The 17,811-nt window shown below is 45.2% G+C and overlaps 1 protein-coding gene across 3 annotated transcripts in view; it reads right to left on the minus strand.

The window, feature by feature from the left end:
- The window catches only part of LOC110512130 (2-hydroxyacylsphingosine 1-beta-galactosyltransferase), a 200,695-nt gene that overhangs the window by 67,130 nt on the left and 115,754 nt on the right, over positions 1–17,811 (minus strand). For all 3 annotated transcript variants that reach the window (XM_036971969.1, XM_036971970.1, XM_036971968.1), the window contains exon 3: positions 14,186–14,824. In XM_036971969.1, coding sequence (XP_036827864.1) covers positions 14,186–14,824 — 639 coding nt within the window. The remainder of the gene's footprint in view (positions 1–14,185; positions 14,825–17,811) is intronic.

The raw sequence follows: 17,811 nt of genomic DNA on the forward strand, positions 1-17,811 counted from the left end.
GGAAATGATCTCAACAGAGAAAAATGTCCTCCTGTGTGCTACCTATATCCCCCCACTAGAATCCCCATACTTTAATGAAGACAGCTTCTCCATCCTGGAGGGGGAAATCAATCATTTCCAGGCCAAGGGACATGTACTAGTCTGTAACGACCTAAATGCCAGAACGGGACCAGAACCTAACACCCTCAGCACACAGGGGGACAAACACCTGCCTGGAGGTGACAGCATTCCCACTCCCCCAAATCCCCTTAGGCACAACTATGACAACATAACCAACAAAAATGGGTCACAACTCCTGCAGCTCTGACACACGCTGGGCATGTACATAGTCAATGGTAGGCTTCGGGGGGACTCCTACAATAGGTACACCTATAGCTCATCTCTAGGCAGTAGTACTGTAGACTACTTTATCACTGACCTCAACCCAGAGTCTCAGAGCGTTCACAGTCAGCCCACTGAGCTCCCCACAGAGTCTCTCAGAGCGTTCACAGTCAGTCCACTGACCTCAACCCAGACTCCTACGGTAGGTACACCAATAGCTCATCTCTAGGCAGTAGTACTGTAGACTAGTTTATCATTGACCTCAACCCAGAGTCTCTCAGAGCGTTCACAGTCAGTCCACTGACACCCCTATCAGATCACAACAAAATCACAGTATACTTGAAAAGAGCTATAGTCAATCATGAGGCACCAAAGCCAAAGGAACTGAGTAATATTAAAACTACCTTTGGCTGGGGGCAGTATTGAGTGGCTTGGATGAATAAGGTGCCCAGAGGTGCCCAGAGTAAACTGCCTGCTACTCAGTCCCAGAAGCTAAGATATTAGCTTATATTTATATATTATTAGTATATTTGGATAGAAAACACTGAAGTTTCTAAAACTGTTTGAATGATGTCTGTGAGTATAACAGACCTCATATGGCAGGCGAAAACCTGAGGTTTGTAGTTTTTCAACTCATTGCCTATCGAATATACAGTGTCTATGGGGTCATTTTGCACTTCCTAAGGCTTCCACTAGATGTCAACAGTCTTTAGAACCTTGTTTGATGCTTCTACTGTGAGGGAGGGGGGAATCAGAGGGGATTGAGTCAGAGGTCTGCCAGAGAGGCATGAGCTGACCACGCGCGTTCACGTGAGAGGTAGCTTGCTTTCCATTGCATTTCTACAGACAAAGGAATTGTCTGGTTGGAACATTATTGAAGATTTATGATAAAAACATCCTAAATATTGATTCTATACATCGTTTGACATGTTTCTAACAGAACTTTCTTTCTGTTCTGAACTTTCGCTCGCGCGTCATGAATTTGAATTACTGGGCTAAACAAACAAAAAGATAATTTTGCACGCCCAATTTTTCAGTTTTTGATTTGTTAAAAAAGTTTGAAATATCCAATAAATGTCGTTCCACTTCATGATTGTGTCCCACTTGTTGTTGATTCTTCACAAAAAAATACAGTTTTATATCTTTATGTTTGAAGCCTGAAATGTGGCAAAAGGTCGCAAAGTTCAAGGGGGCCGAATACTTTCGCAAGGCACTGTATCACTGGAGGAGCCCAACACTGGAGGAGACTAACACTGGATATAACACTGGAGGAGACCAACACTGGAGGAGACCAACACTGGATATAACACTGGAGGATACCAACCATATATATAACACTGGAGGAGACCAACACTGGAGGAGACTAACACTGGATATAACACTGGAGGATACCAACCATAGATATAACACTGGAGGAGACCAACCATAGATATAACACTGGAGGAGACTAACACTGGATATAACACTGGAGGATACCAACCATAGATATAACACTGGAGGAGACTAACCATAGATATAACACTGGAGGAGACCAACCATATATATAACACTGGAGGAGACCAACCATATATATAACACTGGAGGAGACCAACCATATATATAACACTGGAGGAGACCAACCATATATATAACACTGGAGGAGACCAACACTGGAGGAGACCAACACTGGATATAACACTGGAGGATACCAACCATATATATAACACTGGAGGAGACCAACACTGGAGGAGACTAACACTGGATATAACACTGGAGGATACCAACCATAGATATAACACTGGAGGAGACCAACCATATATATAACACTGGAGGAGACCAACCATAGATATAACACTGGAGGATACCAACCATAGATATAACACTGGAGGAGACCAACACTGGAGGAGACTAACACTGGATATAACACTGGAGGATACCAACCATAGATATAACACTGGAGGAGACCAACCATATATATAACACTGGAGGATACCAACCATAGATATAACACTGGAGGAGACCAACACTGGAGGAGACTAACACTGGATATAACACTGGAGGATACCAACCATATATATAACACTGGAGGAGACCAACACTGGAGGAGACCAACACTGGATATAACACTGGAGGATACCAACCATATATATAACACTGGAGGAGACCAACACTGGAGGAGACTAACACTGGATATAACACTGGAGGATACCAACCATAGATATAACACTGGAGGAGACCAACCATATATATAACACTGGAGGAGACCAACCATATATATAACACTGGAGGAGACCAACACTGGAGGAGACTAACACTGGATATAACACTGGAGGATACCAACTATAGATATAACACTGGAGGAGACCAACCATATATATAACACTGGAGGAGACCAACCATATATATAACACTGGAGGAGACCAACACTGGAGGAGACTAACACTGGATATAACACTGGAGGAGACCAACCATAGATATAACACTGGAGGAGACCAACCATATATATAACACTGGAGGAGACCAACACTGGAGGAGACCAACACTGGAGGAGACCAACACCGGAGGAGACCAACCATAGATATAACACTGGAGGAGACCAACCATATATATAACACTGGAGGAGACCAACACTGGAGGAGACCAACCATAGATATAACACTGGAGGAGACCAACACTGGAGGACCCCACCCATAGATATAACACTGGAGGAGACCAACCATAGATATAACACTGGAGGAGACCAACACTGGAGGAGACCAACACAGGAGGAGATCAACACTGGAGGAGCCCACCCATAGATATAACACTGGAGGTCACCAACCATAGATATAACACTGGAGGAGACCAACACTGGAGACCAACACTGGAGTAGACCAACACTGGAGGTCACCAACCATAGATATAACACTGGAGGAGACCAACCATAGATATCACACTGGAGGAGACCAACCATAGATATAACACTGGATGAGACCAACCATAGATATAACACTGGAGGAGACCAACCATAGATATAACACTGGAGGAGCCCAACCATAGATATAACACTGGAGGAGACCAACCATAGATATAACACTGGAGGAGACCAACACTGGAGGAGACCAACCATAGATATAACACTGGAGGAGGCCAACCATAGATATAACACTGGAGGAGCCCAACCATAGATATAACACTGGAGTTGACCAACCATAGATATAACACTGGAGGAGACCAATACTGGAGGAGACCAACCATAGATATAACACTGGAGGAGACCAACCATAGATATAACACTGGAGGAGACCAACACTGGAGGAGACCAACAATGGAGGAGACCAACCATAGATTAAACACTGGAGGAGACCAACCATAGATATAACAGTGGAGGAGACCAACACTGGAGGAGACCAACCATAGATATAACACTGGAGTTGACCAACCATAGATATAACACTGGAGGAGACCAATACTGGAGGAGACCAACCATAGATATAACACTGGAGGAGACCAACCATAGATATAACACTGGAGGAGACCAACACTGGAGGAGACCAACAATGGAGGAGACCAACCATAGATTAAACACTGGAGGAGACCAACCATAGATATACCACTGGAGGAGACCAACACTGGAGGAGCCCAACCATAGATATAACACTGGAGGAGACCAACCATAGATATAACACTGGAGGAGACTAACCATAGATATAACACTGGAGGAGACCAATACTGGAGGAGTACAACCATAGATATAACACTGTAGGAGACCAACACTGGAGGAGCCCAACACTGGAGGAGCCCAACACTGGAGGATACCAACCATATATATAACACTGGAGGAGACCAACACTGGAGGAGACTAACACTGGATATAACACTGGAGGATACCAACCATAGATATAACACTGGAGGAGACCAACCATATATATAACACTGGAGGATACCAACCATAGATATAACACTGGAGGAGACCAACACTGGAGGAGACTAACACTGGATATAACACTGGAGGATACCAACCATATATATAACACTGGAGGAGACCAACACTGGAGGAGACTAACACTCGATATAACACTGGAGGATACCAACCATATATATAACACTGGAGGAGACCAACACTGGAGGAGACTAACACTGGATATAACACTGGAGGATACCAACCATAGATATAACACTGGAGGAGACCAACCATATATATAACACTGGAGGAGACCAACCATATATATAACACTGGAGGAGACCAACCATATATATAACACTGGAGGATACCAACCATATATATAACACTGGAGGAGACCAACACTGGAGGAGACTAACACTGGATATAACACTGGAGGATACCAACCATAGATATAACACTGGAGGTGACCAACCATATATATAACACTGGAGGAGACCAACCATATATATAACACTGGAGGAGACCAACACTGGAGGAGACTAACACTGGATATAACACTGGAGGAGACCAACCATAGATATAACACTGGAGGAGACCAACCATATATATAACACTGGAGGAGACCAACACTGGAGGAGACCAACACTGGAGGAGACCAACACTGGAGGAGACCAACCATAGATATAACACTGGAGGAGACCAACCATAGATATAACACTGGAGGAGACCAACACTGGAGGAGACCAACCATAGATATAACACTGGAGGAGACCAACCATAGATATAACACTGGAGGAGACCAACACTGGAGGACCCCACCCATAGATATAACACTGGAGGAGACCAACCATAGATATAACACTGGAGGAGACCAACACTGGAGGAGACCAACACAGGAGGAGATCAACACTGGAGGAGCCCACCCATAGATATAACACTGGAGGAGACTAACCATAGATATAACACTGGAGGAGACCAACCATAGATATAACACTGGAGGTCACCAACCATAGATATAACACTGGAGGTCACCAACCATAGATATAACACTGGAGGTCACCAACCATAGATATAACACTGGAGGAGACCAACACTGGAGACCAACACTGGAGTAGACCAACACTGGAGGTCACCAACCATAGATATAACACTGGAGGAGACCAACCATAGATATCACACTGGAGGAGACCAACCATAGATATAACACTGGAGGAGACCAACCATAGATATAACACTGGAGGAGACCAACCATAGATATAACACTGGAGGAGCCCAACCATAGATATAACACTGGAGGAGACCAACCATAGATATAACACTGGAGGAGACCAACACTGGAGGAGACCAACCATAGATATAACACTGGAGGAGGCCAACCATAGATATAACACTGGAGGAGACCAACCATAGATATAACACTGGAGTTGACCAACCATAGATATAACACTGGAGGAGACCAATACTGGAGGAGACCAACCATAGATATAACACTGGAGGAGACCAACAATGGAGGAGACCAACCATAGATTAAACACTGGAGGAGACCAACCATAGATATAACACTGGAGGAGACCAACACTGGAGGAGACCAACCATAGATATAACACTGGAGTTGACCAACCATAGATATAACACTGGAGGAGACCAATACTGGAGGAGACCAACCATAGATATAACACTGGAGGAGACCAACCATAGATATAACACTGGAGGAGACCAACACTGGAGGAGAACAACAATGGAGGAGACCAACCATAGATTAAACACTGGAGGAGACCAACCATAGATATAACACTGGAGGAGACCAACACTGGAGGAGCCCAACCATAGATATAACACTGGAGGAGACCAACCATAGATATAACACTGGAGGAGACTAACCATAGATATAACACTGGAGGAGACCAATACTGGAGGAGTACAACCATAGATATAACACTGTAGGAGACCAACACTGGAGGAGCCCAACACTGGAGGAGGACACCTATAGATATAACACTGGAGGTCACCAACCATAGATATAATACAGGAGGAGACCAACCATATATATAACACTGGAGGATACCAACCATATATATAACACTGGAGGAGACCAACACTGGAGGAGACTAACACTGGATATAACACTGGAGGATACCAACCATAGATATAACACTGGAGGAGACCAACCATATATATAACACTGGAGGAGACCAACACTGGAGGAGACTAACACTAGATATAACACTGGAGGAGACCAACCATAGATATAACACTGGAGGAGACCAACCATAGATATAACACTGGAGGAGACCAACCATATATATAACACTGGAGGAGACCAACACTGGAGGAGACCAACACTGGAGGAGACCAACACTGGAGGAGACCAACCATAGATATAACACTGGAGGAGACCAACACTGGAGGAGACCAACCATAGATATAACACTGGAGGAGACCAACCATAGATATAACACTGGAGGAGACCAACCATAGATATAACACTGGAGGAGCCCAACCATAGATATAACACTGGAGGAGACCAACCATAGATATAACACTGGAGGAGACCAACACTGGAGGAGACCAACCATAGATATAACACTGGAGGAGGCCAACCATAGATATAACACTGGAGGAGACCAACCATAGATATAACACTGGAGTTGACCAACCATAGATATAACACTGGAGGAGACCAATACTGGAGGAGACCAACCATAGATATAACACTGGAGGAGACCAACAATGGAGGAGACCAACCATAGATTAAACACTGGAGGAGACCAACCATAGATATAACACTGGAGGAGACCAACACTGGAGGAGACCAACCATAGATATAACACTGGAGTTGACCAACCATAGATATAACACTGGAGGAGACCAATACTGGAGGAGACCAACCATAGATATAACACTGGAGGAGACCAACCATAGATATAACACTGGAGGAGACCAACACTGGAGGAGAACAACAATGGAGGAGACCAACCATAGATTAAACACTGGAGGAGACCAACCATAGATATAACACTGGAGGAGACCAACACTGGAGGAGCCCAACCATAGATATAACACTGGAGGAGACCAACCATAGATATAACACTGGAGGAGACTAACCATAGATATAACACTGGAGGAGACCAATACTGGAGGAGTACAACCATAGATATAACACTGTAGGAGACCAACACTGGAGGAGCCCAACACTGGAGGAGGACACCTATAGATATAACACTGGAGGTCACCAACCATAGATATAATACAGGAGGAGACCAACCATATATATAACACTGGAGGATACCAACCATATATATAACACTGGAGGAGACCAACACTGGAGGAGACTAACACTGGATATAACACTGGAGGATACCAACCATAGATATAACACTGGAGGAGACCAACCATATATATAACACTGGAGGAGACCAACACTGGAGGAGACTAACACTAGATATAACACTGGAGGAGACCAACCATAGATATAACACTGGAGGAGACCAACCATAGATATAACACTGGAGGAGACCAACCATATATATAACACTGGAGGAGACCAACACTGGAGGAGACCAACACTGGAGGAGACCAACACTGGAGGAGACCAACCATAGATATAACACTGGAGGAGACCAACACTGGAGGAGACCAACCATAGATATAACACTGGAGGAGACCAACCATAGATATAACACTGGAGGAGACCAACACTGGAGGACCCCACCCATAGATATAACACTGGAGGAGACCAACCATAGATATAACACTGGAGGAGACCAACACTGGAGGAGACCAACACAGGAGGAGATCAACACTGGAGGAGCCCACCCATAGATATAACACTGGAGAAGACTAACCATAGATATAACACTGGAGGAGACCAACCATAGATATAACACTGGAGGTCACCAACCATAGATATAACACTGGAGGTCACCAACCATAGATATAACACTGGAGGTCACCAACCATAGATATAACACTGGAGGAGACCAACACTGGAGACCAACACTGGAGTAGACCAACACTGGAGGTCACCAACCATAGATATAACACTGGAGATCACCAACCATAGATATAACACTGGAGGTCACCAACCATAGATATAACACTGGAGGAGACCAACACTGGAGACCAACACTGGAGGAGACCAACACTGGAGGTCACCAACCATAGATATAACACTGGAGGAGGCCAGCACTGGAGGAGACCAACCAAAGATATAACACTGGAGGAGACTAACCATAGATATAACACTGGAGGAGACTAACACTGGAGGAGACCAACCATAGATATAACACTGGAGGAGACCAACCATAGATATAACACTGGAGGAGACCAACACTGGAGGAGCCCAACACTGGAGGAGACCAACCATAGATATAACACTGGAGGAGACCAACCATAGATATAACACTGGAGGAGACCAACCATAGATATAACACTGGAGGAGACCAACACTGGAGGAGACCAACCATAGATATAACACTGGAGGAGGCCAACCATAGATATAACACTGGAGGAGACCAACACTGGAGGAGACCAACCATAGATATAACACTGGAGGAGACCAACCATAGATATAACACTGGAGGAGACCAACACTGGAGGACCCCACCCATAGATATAACACTGGAGGAGACCAACCATATATATAACACTGGAGGAGACCAACACTGGAGGAGACCAACACAGGAGGAGATCAACACTGGAGGAGCCCACCCATAGATATAACACTGGAGGAGACTAACCATAGATATAACACTGGAGGAGACCAACCATAGATATAACACTGGAGGTCACCAACCATAGATATAACACTGGAGGTCACCAACCATAGATATAACACTGGAGGTCACCAACCATAGATATAACACTGGAGGAGACCAACACTGGAGACCAACACTGGAGTAGACCAACACTGGAGGTCACCAACCATAGATATAACACTGGAGGTCACCAACCATAGATATCACACTGGAGGAGACCAACCATAGATATAACACTGGAGGAGACCAACCATTGATATAACACTGGAGGAGACCAACCATAGATATAACACTGGAGGAGCCCAACCATAGATATAACACTGGAGGAGACCAACCATAGATATAACACTGGAGGAGACCAACACTGGAGGAGACCAACCATAGATATAACACTGGAGGAGGCCAACCATAGATATAACACTGGAGGAGACCAACCATAGATATAACACTGGAGTTGACCAACCATAGATATAACACTGGAGGAGACCAATACTGGAGGAGACCAACCATAGATATAACACTGGAGGAGACCAACCATAGATATAACACTGGAGGAGACCAACACTGGAGGAGCCCAACCATAGATATAACACTGGAGGAGACCAACCATAGATATAACACTGGAGGAGCCTAACCATAGATATAACACTGGAGGAGACCAATACTGGAGGAGTACAACCATGGATATAACACTGTAGGAGACCAACACTGGAGGAGCCCAACACTGGAGGAGGACACCCATAGATATAACACTGGAGGTCACCAACCATAGATATAATACAGGAGGAGCCCAACCATATATATAACACTGGAGGATACCAACCATATATATAACACTGGAGGAGACCAACACTGGAGGAGACTAACCATAGATATAACACTGGAGGAGACCAACCATAGATATAACACTGGAGGTCACCAACCATAGATATAACACTGGAGGAGACCAACACTGGAGACCAACACTGGAGGAGACCAACACTGGAGGTCACCAACCATAGATATAACACTGGAGGAGGCCAACCATAGATATAACACTGGAGGAGACCAGCACTGGAGGAGACCAACCAAAGATATAACACTGGAGGAGACTAACCATAGATATAACACTGGAGGAGACTAACACTGGAGGAGACCAACCATAGATATAACACTGGAGGAGACCAACCATAGATATAACACTGGAGGAGACCAACACTGGAGGAGCCCAACACTGGAGGAGACCAACCATAGATATAACACTGGAGGAGACCAACCATAGATATAACACTGGAGGAGACCAACAATAGACATAACACTGGAGGAGACCAACACTGGAGGAGACCAATCATATATATAACACTGGAGGAGACCAACCATAGATATAACACTGGAGGAGACCAACCATAGATATAACACTGGAGGAGACCAACTAAAGATATAACACTGGAGGAGACCAACCATAGATATAACACTGGAGGAGACCGACCATATATATAACACTGGAGGAGACTAACACTGGAGGAGACCAACACTGGAGGAGACCAATCATAGATATAACACTGGAGGAGACCAAACACAGATATAACACTGGAGGAAACCAATACTGGAGGAGCCCAACACTGGAGGAGACCAACCATAGATATAACACTGGAGGAGACCAACCATAGATATAACACTGGAGGAGACCAACCATAGGTATAACACTGGAGGAGACCAAACACAGATATAACACTGGAGGAAACCAATACTGGAGGAGCCCAACACTGGAGGAGACCAACCATAGATATAACACTGGAGGAGACTAACCATATATATAACACTGGAGGAGACCAACCATAGATATAACACTGGAGGAGACCAACCATAGATATAACACTGGAGGAGACCAACCATAGATATAACACTGGAGGAGACCAACCATATATATAACACTGGAGGAGACTAACCATAGATATAACACTGGAGGAGACCAACACTGGAGGAGACCAAACATAGATATAAAACTGGAGGAGATCAACCATAGATATAACACTGGAGGAGACCAACCATAGATATAACACTGGAGGAGACTAACCATAGATATAACACTGGAGGAGACCAACCATAGATATAACACTGGAGGAGACTAACCATAGATATAACGCTGGAAGAGACCAACCATAGATATAACACTGGAGGACACTAACACTGGAGGAGACCAACACTGGAGGAGTCCAACCATAGATATAACACTGGAGGAGACCAACCATAGATATAACACTGGAGGAGACCAACCATAGATATAACACTGGAGGAGACTAACCATAGATATAACACTGGAGGAGACTAACCATAGATATAACGCTGGAAGAGACCAACCATAGATATAACCCTGGAGGAGAATAACACTGGAGGAGACCAAACATAGATATAAAACTGGAGGAGATCAACCATAGATATAACACAGGCGGAGGACCAACCATAGATATAACACTGGAGGAGACTAACCATAGATATAACACTGGAGGAGACCAAACACAGATATAACACTGGAGGAAACCAATACTGGAGGAGCCCAACACTGGAGGAGACCAACCATAGATATAACACTGGAGGAGACTAACCATAGATATAACACTGGAGGAGACCAACCATAGATATAACACTGGAGGAGACCAACCATAGATATAACACTGGAGGAGACCAACCATAGATATAACACTGGAGGAGACCAACCATATATATAACACTGGAGGAGACTAACCATAGATATAACACTGGAGGAGACCAACACTGGAGGAGACCAAACATAGATATAAAACTGGAGGAGATCAACCATAGATATAACACTGGAGGAGACCAACCATAGATATAACACTGGAGGAGACTAACCATAGATATAACACTGGAGGAGACCAACCATAGATATAACACTGGAGGAGACTAACCATAGATATAACGCTGGAAGAGACCAACCATAGATATAACACTGGAGGACACTAACACTGGAGGAGACCAACACTGGAGGAGTCCAACCATAGATATAACACTGGAGGAGACCAACCATAGATATAACACTGGAGGAGACCAACCATAGATATAACACTGGAGGAGACTAACCATAGATATAACACTGGAGGAGACTAACCATAGATATAACGCTGGAAGAGACCAACCATAGATATAACCCTGGAGGAGAATAACACTGGAGGAGACCAAACATAGATATAAAACTGGAGGAGATCAACCATAGATATAACACAGGCGGAGGACCAACCATAGATATAACACTGGAGGAGACTAACCATAGATATAACACTGGAGGAGACCAACCATAGATATAACACTGGAGGAGACCAACCATAGATATAACACTGGAGGAGACCAACACTGGAGGAGACCAACCATTGATATAACACTGGAGGATACCAACCATAGATATAACACTGGAGGAGACTAACACTTGAGGAGACCAGCCATAGATATAACACTGAAGGAGACTAACCATAGATATAACACTTGAGGAGACCAACCCTGGAGGAGACCAACCATAGATATAACACTGAAGGAGACTAACCATAGATATAACACTGGAGGAGACCAACACTGGAGGAGACCAAACATAGATATAAAACTGGAGGAGATCAACCATAGATATAACACTGGAGGAGACCAACCATAGATATAACACTGGAGGAGACCAACCATAGATATAACACTGGAGGAGACCAACCATAGATATAACACTGGAGGAGACTAACCATAGATATAACACTGGAGGAGACCAACCATAGATATAACACTGGAGGAGACTAACCATAGATATAACGCTGGAAGAGACCAACCATAGATATAACACTGGAGGAGACTAACACTGGAGGAGACCAACACTGGAGGAGTCCAACCATAGATATAACACTGGAGGAGACCAACCATAGATATAACACTGGAGGAGACCAACCATAGATATAACACTGGAGGAGACCAACCATAGATATAACACTGGAGGAGACCAACCATAGATATAACACTGGAGGAGACCAACCATAGATATAACACTGGAGGAGACCAACACTGGAGGAGCCCAACACTGGAGGAGACCAACCATAGATATAACACTGGAGGAGACCAACCATAGATATAACACTGGAGGAGACCAACAATAGATATAACACTGGAGGAGACCAACACTGGAGGAGACCAATCATATATATAACACTGGAGGAGACCAACCATAGATATAACACTGGAGGAGACCAACCATAGATATAACACTGGAGGAGACCAACTAAAGATATAACACTGGAGGAGACCAACCATAGATATAACACTGGAGGAGACCGACCATAGATATAACACTGGAGGAGACTAACACTGGAGGAGACCAACACTGGAGGAGACCAATCATAGATATAACACTGGAGGAGTCCAAACACAGATATAACACTGGAGGAAACCAATACTGGAGGAGCCCAACACTGGAGGAGACCAACCATAGATATAACACTGGAGGAGACCAACCATAGATATAACACTGGAGGAGACCAACCATAGGTATAACACTGGAGGAGACCAAACACAGATATAACACTGGAGGAAACCAATACTGGAGGAGAATAACACTGGAGGAGACCAACCATAGATATAACACTGGAGGAGACTAACCATAGATATAACACTGGAGGAGACCAACCATAGATATAACACTGGAGGAGACCAACCATAGATATAACACTGGAGGAGACCAACCATAGATATAACACTGGAGGAGACCAACCATATATATAACACTGGAGGAGACTAACCATAGATATAACACTGGAGGAGACCAACACTGGAGGAGACCAAACATAGATATAAAACTGGAGGAGATCAACCATAGATATAACACTGGAGGAGACCAACCATAGATATAACACTGGAGGAGACCAACCATAGATATAACACTGGAGGAGACCAACCATATATATAACACTGGAGGAGACCAACCATAGATATAACACTGGAGGAGACCAACCATAGATATAACACTGGAGGAGACCAACACTGTTGAGGTTAGTACACACAAAACACAGGTTTGTGTGTGTGTGTGTGTGTGTGTGTGTGTGTGTGTGTGTGTGTGTGTGTGTGTGTGTGTGTGTGTGTGTGTGTGTGTGTGTGTGTGCATGTGTATGTGTGTGTGTGTGTGTGTGTGTGTGTGTGTGTGTGTGTGTATGTATGTGTGTGTGTGTGTGTGTGTGTGTGTGTGTGTGTGTGTGTGTGTGTGTGTGTGTATACTAACCTGAGGTAACGGGCTGGCAGGTTTGGTCAGTATCCCCCCTACATAGACAACATGTGGTAGAGTGGGCCTCGGAAACTCCAGGGCCAGATCAGTAGACAACATCCACAGCCTGCTCCCCTGAACCAGATCCTGCATGGCCACCCGCGGCTCCACGCCGTGCTTCCTCATGATGCGCTCGTACTTAGGCAACACCAGGTACTGAACACCGAACCGGGACACCAGGTACACCGCCGTGTTGGTAATCCTCTGGACTAGAGACATCTGATCGGTGAGGAGAGAGTTGAACTCTGGGACGTACGAGAGAGGGGCAGGAGCCCCGACCTCCGCTGGGTACCATAGGCCCGTGGAAAAGACAGCGTAGGGAACCCCGAGGATGTGAGCAATCACGAACCCACACATCTCGTTGGGGTCGACCAATAAAAGGTCAAAGTTGGCATCCTTGAGTCGGGTCATGACCTCTTTGTTTCCCACGACGGCGTCGCAGTTCTGGGCGTAGTGGTCGAGGATGTCGAAGAGTTCCAACGCCGTGAGACGACCAGAGAAGATGTTGCTGACCTTGGACTGGAGGAAACTGTCGGCTGTGGAGGAGTTGAAGATGCCTGGGTAACGCTGGAAGGTGTAGTGGGGGGAGGGGGGCACCTAGAGGAGAGGAGAGGAGAGGCTTTATTATCCCAAGGGGCAATATAGTAACGTGTACACAGCTAACAGTACTAGACTACTACAGCTAACAGTACTAGGCTACTACAGCTAACAGTACTAGACTACTACAGCTAACAGTACTAGGCTACTACAGCTAACAGTACTAGGCTACTAAGTTACTACAGCTGACAGTAATAGGCTACTACAGCTAACAGTACTAGGCTACTACAGCTAACAGTACTAGGCTACTACAGCTAACAGTACTAGACTACTACAGCTAACAGTACTAGGCTACTACAGCTAACAGTACTAGGCTACTAGGTTACTACAGCTGACAGTAATAGGCCCTCAGAATGTATTATAAGGGCTGCTGGGAGCCCCTCAGCATAGACAGCTAACAGGTTCTAGAGGTAGCTCCCCTGATCAACAGCTAACAGGTTCTAGAGGTAGCTCCCCTGATCAACAGCTAACAGGTTCAAGAGGCAGCTCCCCTCATCAACAACTAACAGGTTCTAGAGGTAGCTCTCCTGATCAACAGCTAACAGGTTCTAGAGGTAACTAACTCCCTGATCAACAGCTAACAGGTTCTAGAGGTAGCTCCCCTGATCAACAGCTAACAGGTTCTAGAGGCAGCTCCCCTGATCAACAGCTAACAGGTTCTAGAGGTAGCTCTCCTGATCAACAGCTAACAGGTTCTAGAGGTAGCTCCCCTGATCAACAGTTAACAGGTTCTAGAGGTAGCTCTCCTGATCAACAGCTAACAGGTTCTAGAGGTAGCTCTCCTGATCAGCAGCTAACAGGTTCTAGAGGTAGCTCCCCTGATCAACAGCTAACAGGTTCTAGAGGCAGCTCCCCTGATCAACAGCTAACAGGTTCCAGAGGTAGCTCTCCTGATCAACAGCTAACAGGTTCTAGAGGTAACTAACTCCCTGATCAACAGCTAACAGGTTCTAGAGGTAGCTCCCCTGATCAACAGCTAACAGGTTCTAGAGGTAGCTCCCCTGATCAACAGCTAACAGGTTCTAGAGGTAGCTCCCCTGATCAACAGCTAACAGGTTCTAGAGGTAGCTCCCCTGATCAACAGCTAACAGGTTCTAGAGGTATCTCCCCTGATCAACAGCTAACAGGTTCTAGAGGTAGCTCCCCTGATCAACAGCTAACAGGTTCTAGAGGCAGTTCTCTGATCAACAGCTAACAGGTTCCAGACGTAGCTCTCCTGATCAACAGCTAACAGGTTCTAGAGGCAGCTCCCCTGATCAACAGCTAACAGCTTCTAGAGGTAGCTCCCCTCATCAACAACTAACAGGTTCCAGAGGTAGCTCTCCTGATAAACAGCTAACAGGTTCTAGAGGCAGCTCCCCTGATCAACAGCTAACAGGTTCTAGCGGTAGCTCCCCTGATCAACAGCTAACAGGTTCTAGAGGCAGTTCTCTGATCAACAGCTAACAGGTTCCAGAGGTAGCTCTCCTGATCAACAGCTAACAGGTTCCAGAGGTAGCTCCTCTGATCAACAACTAACATCTTATAGAGGTAGCTCTCCTGATCAACAGCTAACAGGTTCTAGAGGCAGCTCTCTTGATCAACAGCTAACAGGTTCTAGAGGCAGCTCCTCTGATCAACAACTAACAGCTTCAAGAGGTAGCTCTCCTGATCAACAGCTAACAGGTTCTAGAGGCAGCTCCAATGATCAACAGCTAACAGGTTCCAGAGGTAGCTCTCCTGATCAACCGCTAACAGCTTCTAGAGGTAGCTCCCCTCATCAACAGCTAACAGGTTCTAGAGGTAGCTCTCCTGATCAACAACTAACAGGTTCTAGAGGCAGCTCCCCTGATCAACAGCTAACAGGTTCTAGAGGCAGCTCCCTTTATCAACAGCTAACAGGTTCTAGAGGTAGCTCCCCTGATCAACAGCTAACAGGTTCTAGAGGCAGCTCCCCTGATCAACAGCTAACAGGTTCCAGAGGTAGCTCTCCTGATCAACAGCTAACAGGTTCTAGAGGCAGCTCCCCTGATCAACAGCTAACAGGTTCCAGAGGTAGCTCTCCTGATCAACAGCTAACAGGTTCTAGAGGTAGCTCCCCTGATCAACAGCTAACAGGTTCTAGAGGTAGCTCCCCTGATCAACAGCTAACAGGTTCTAGAGGTAGCTCCCCTGATCAACAGCTAACAGGTTCTAGAGGCAGCTCCCCTGATCAACAGCTAACAGGTTCCAGAGGTAGCTCCCCTGATCAACAGCTAACAGGTTCTAGAGGTAGCTCCCCTCATCAACAACTAACACGTTCTAGAGAAAGCTCCCCTGATTTGTCTGTCTCACCCTCTACATTAACACATCATGTGGGGAATTAACCCTGGGAGAATATATTTAAGAGTTTTTTTTGGAAAACGTGGCCAACTGAGGGAGATTTTAAGGAAATGTGTTTTAGTAAAATGTTCAGTTTAAATTGTTAAAAGTAGTCATTGTGCATAGAGTCGTTTGGTTTGTTAAACTTTGAAAGCAGTGGTTTTTCTTAGGCAGACATTTTAAGTAAAAAAATAGCAATTCTGTTACCGTGGAAATGACCTTACGTTCATTACAATGACCCTGCTACTTAGTATCACAATGATACCTGGCCCACCTCTGACACCTCTGACCCTGCTACTTAGTAACACAATGTTACCTGGCCCACCTCTGACACCAATGACCCTGCTACTTAGTATCACAATGTTACCTGGCCCACCTCTGACACCAATGACCCTTCTACTTAGTAACACAATGTTACCTGGCCCACCTCTGACACCAATGACCCTTCTACTTAGTATCACAATTTTACCTGGCCCACCTCTGACACCAATGATCCTGCTACTTAGTAATACAATGTTACCTGGCCCAACTCTGACACCAAATACCCTGCTACTTAGTAACACAATGTTACCTGGCCCACCTCTGACCCTCTACTAAGAAACACAATGTTACCTGGCCCACCTCTGACCCTCTACTTAGTAACACAA

This window comes from Oncorhynchus mykiss, unplaced genomic scaffold (genome assembly GCF_013265735.2).
Source record: "Oncorhynchus mykiss isolate Arlee unplaced genomic scaffold, USDA_OmykA_1.1 un_scaffold_87, whole genome shotgun sequence".
Taxonomy (NCBI): domain Eukaryota; kingdom Metazoa; phylum Chordata; class Actinopteri; order Salmoniformes; family Salmonidae; genus Oncorhynchus; species Oncorhynchus mykiss.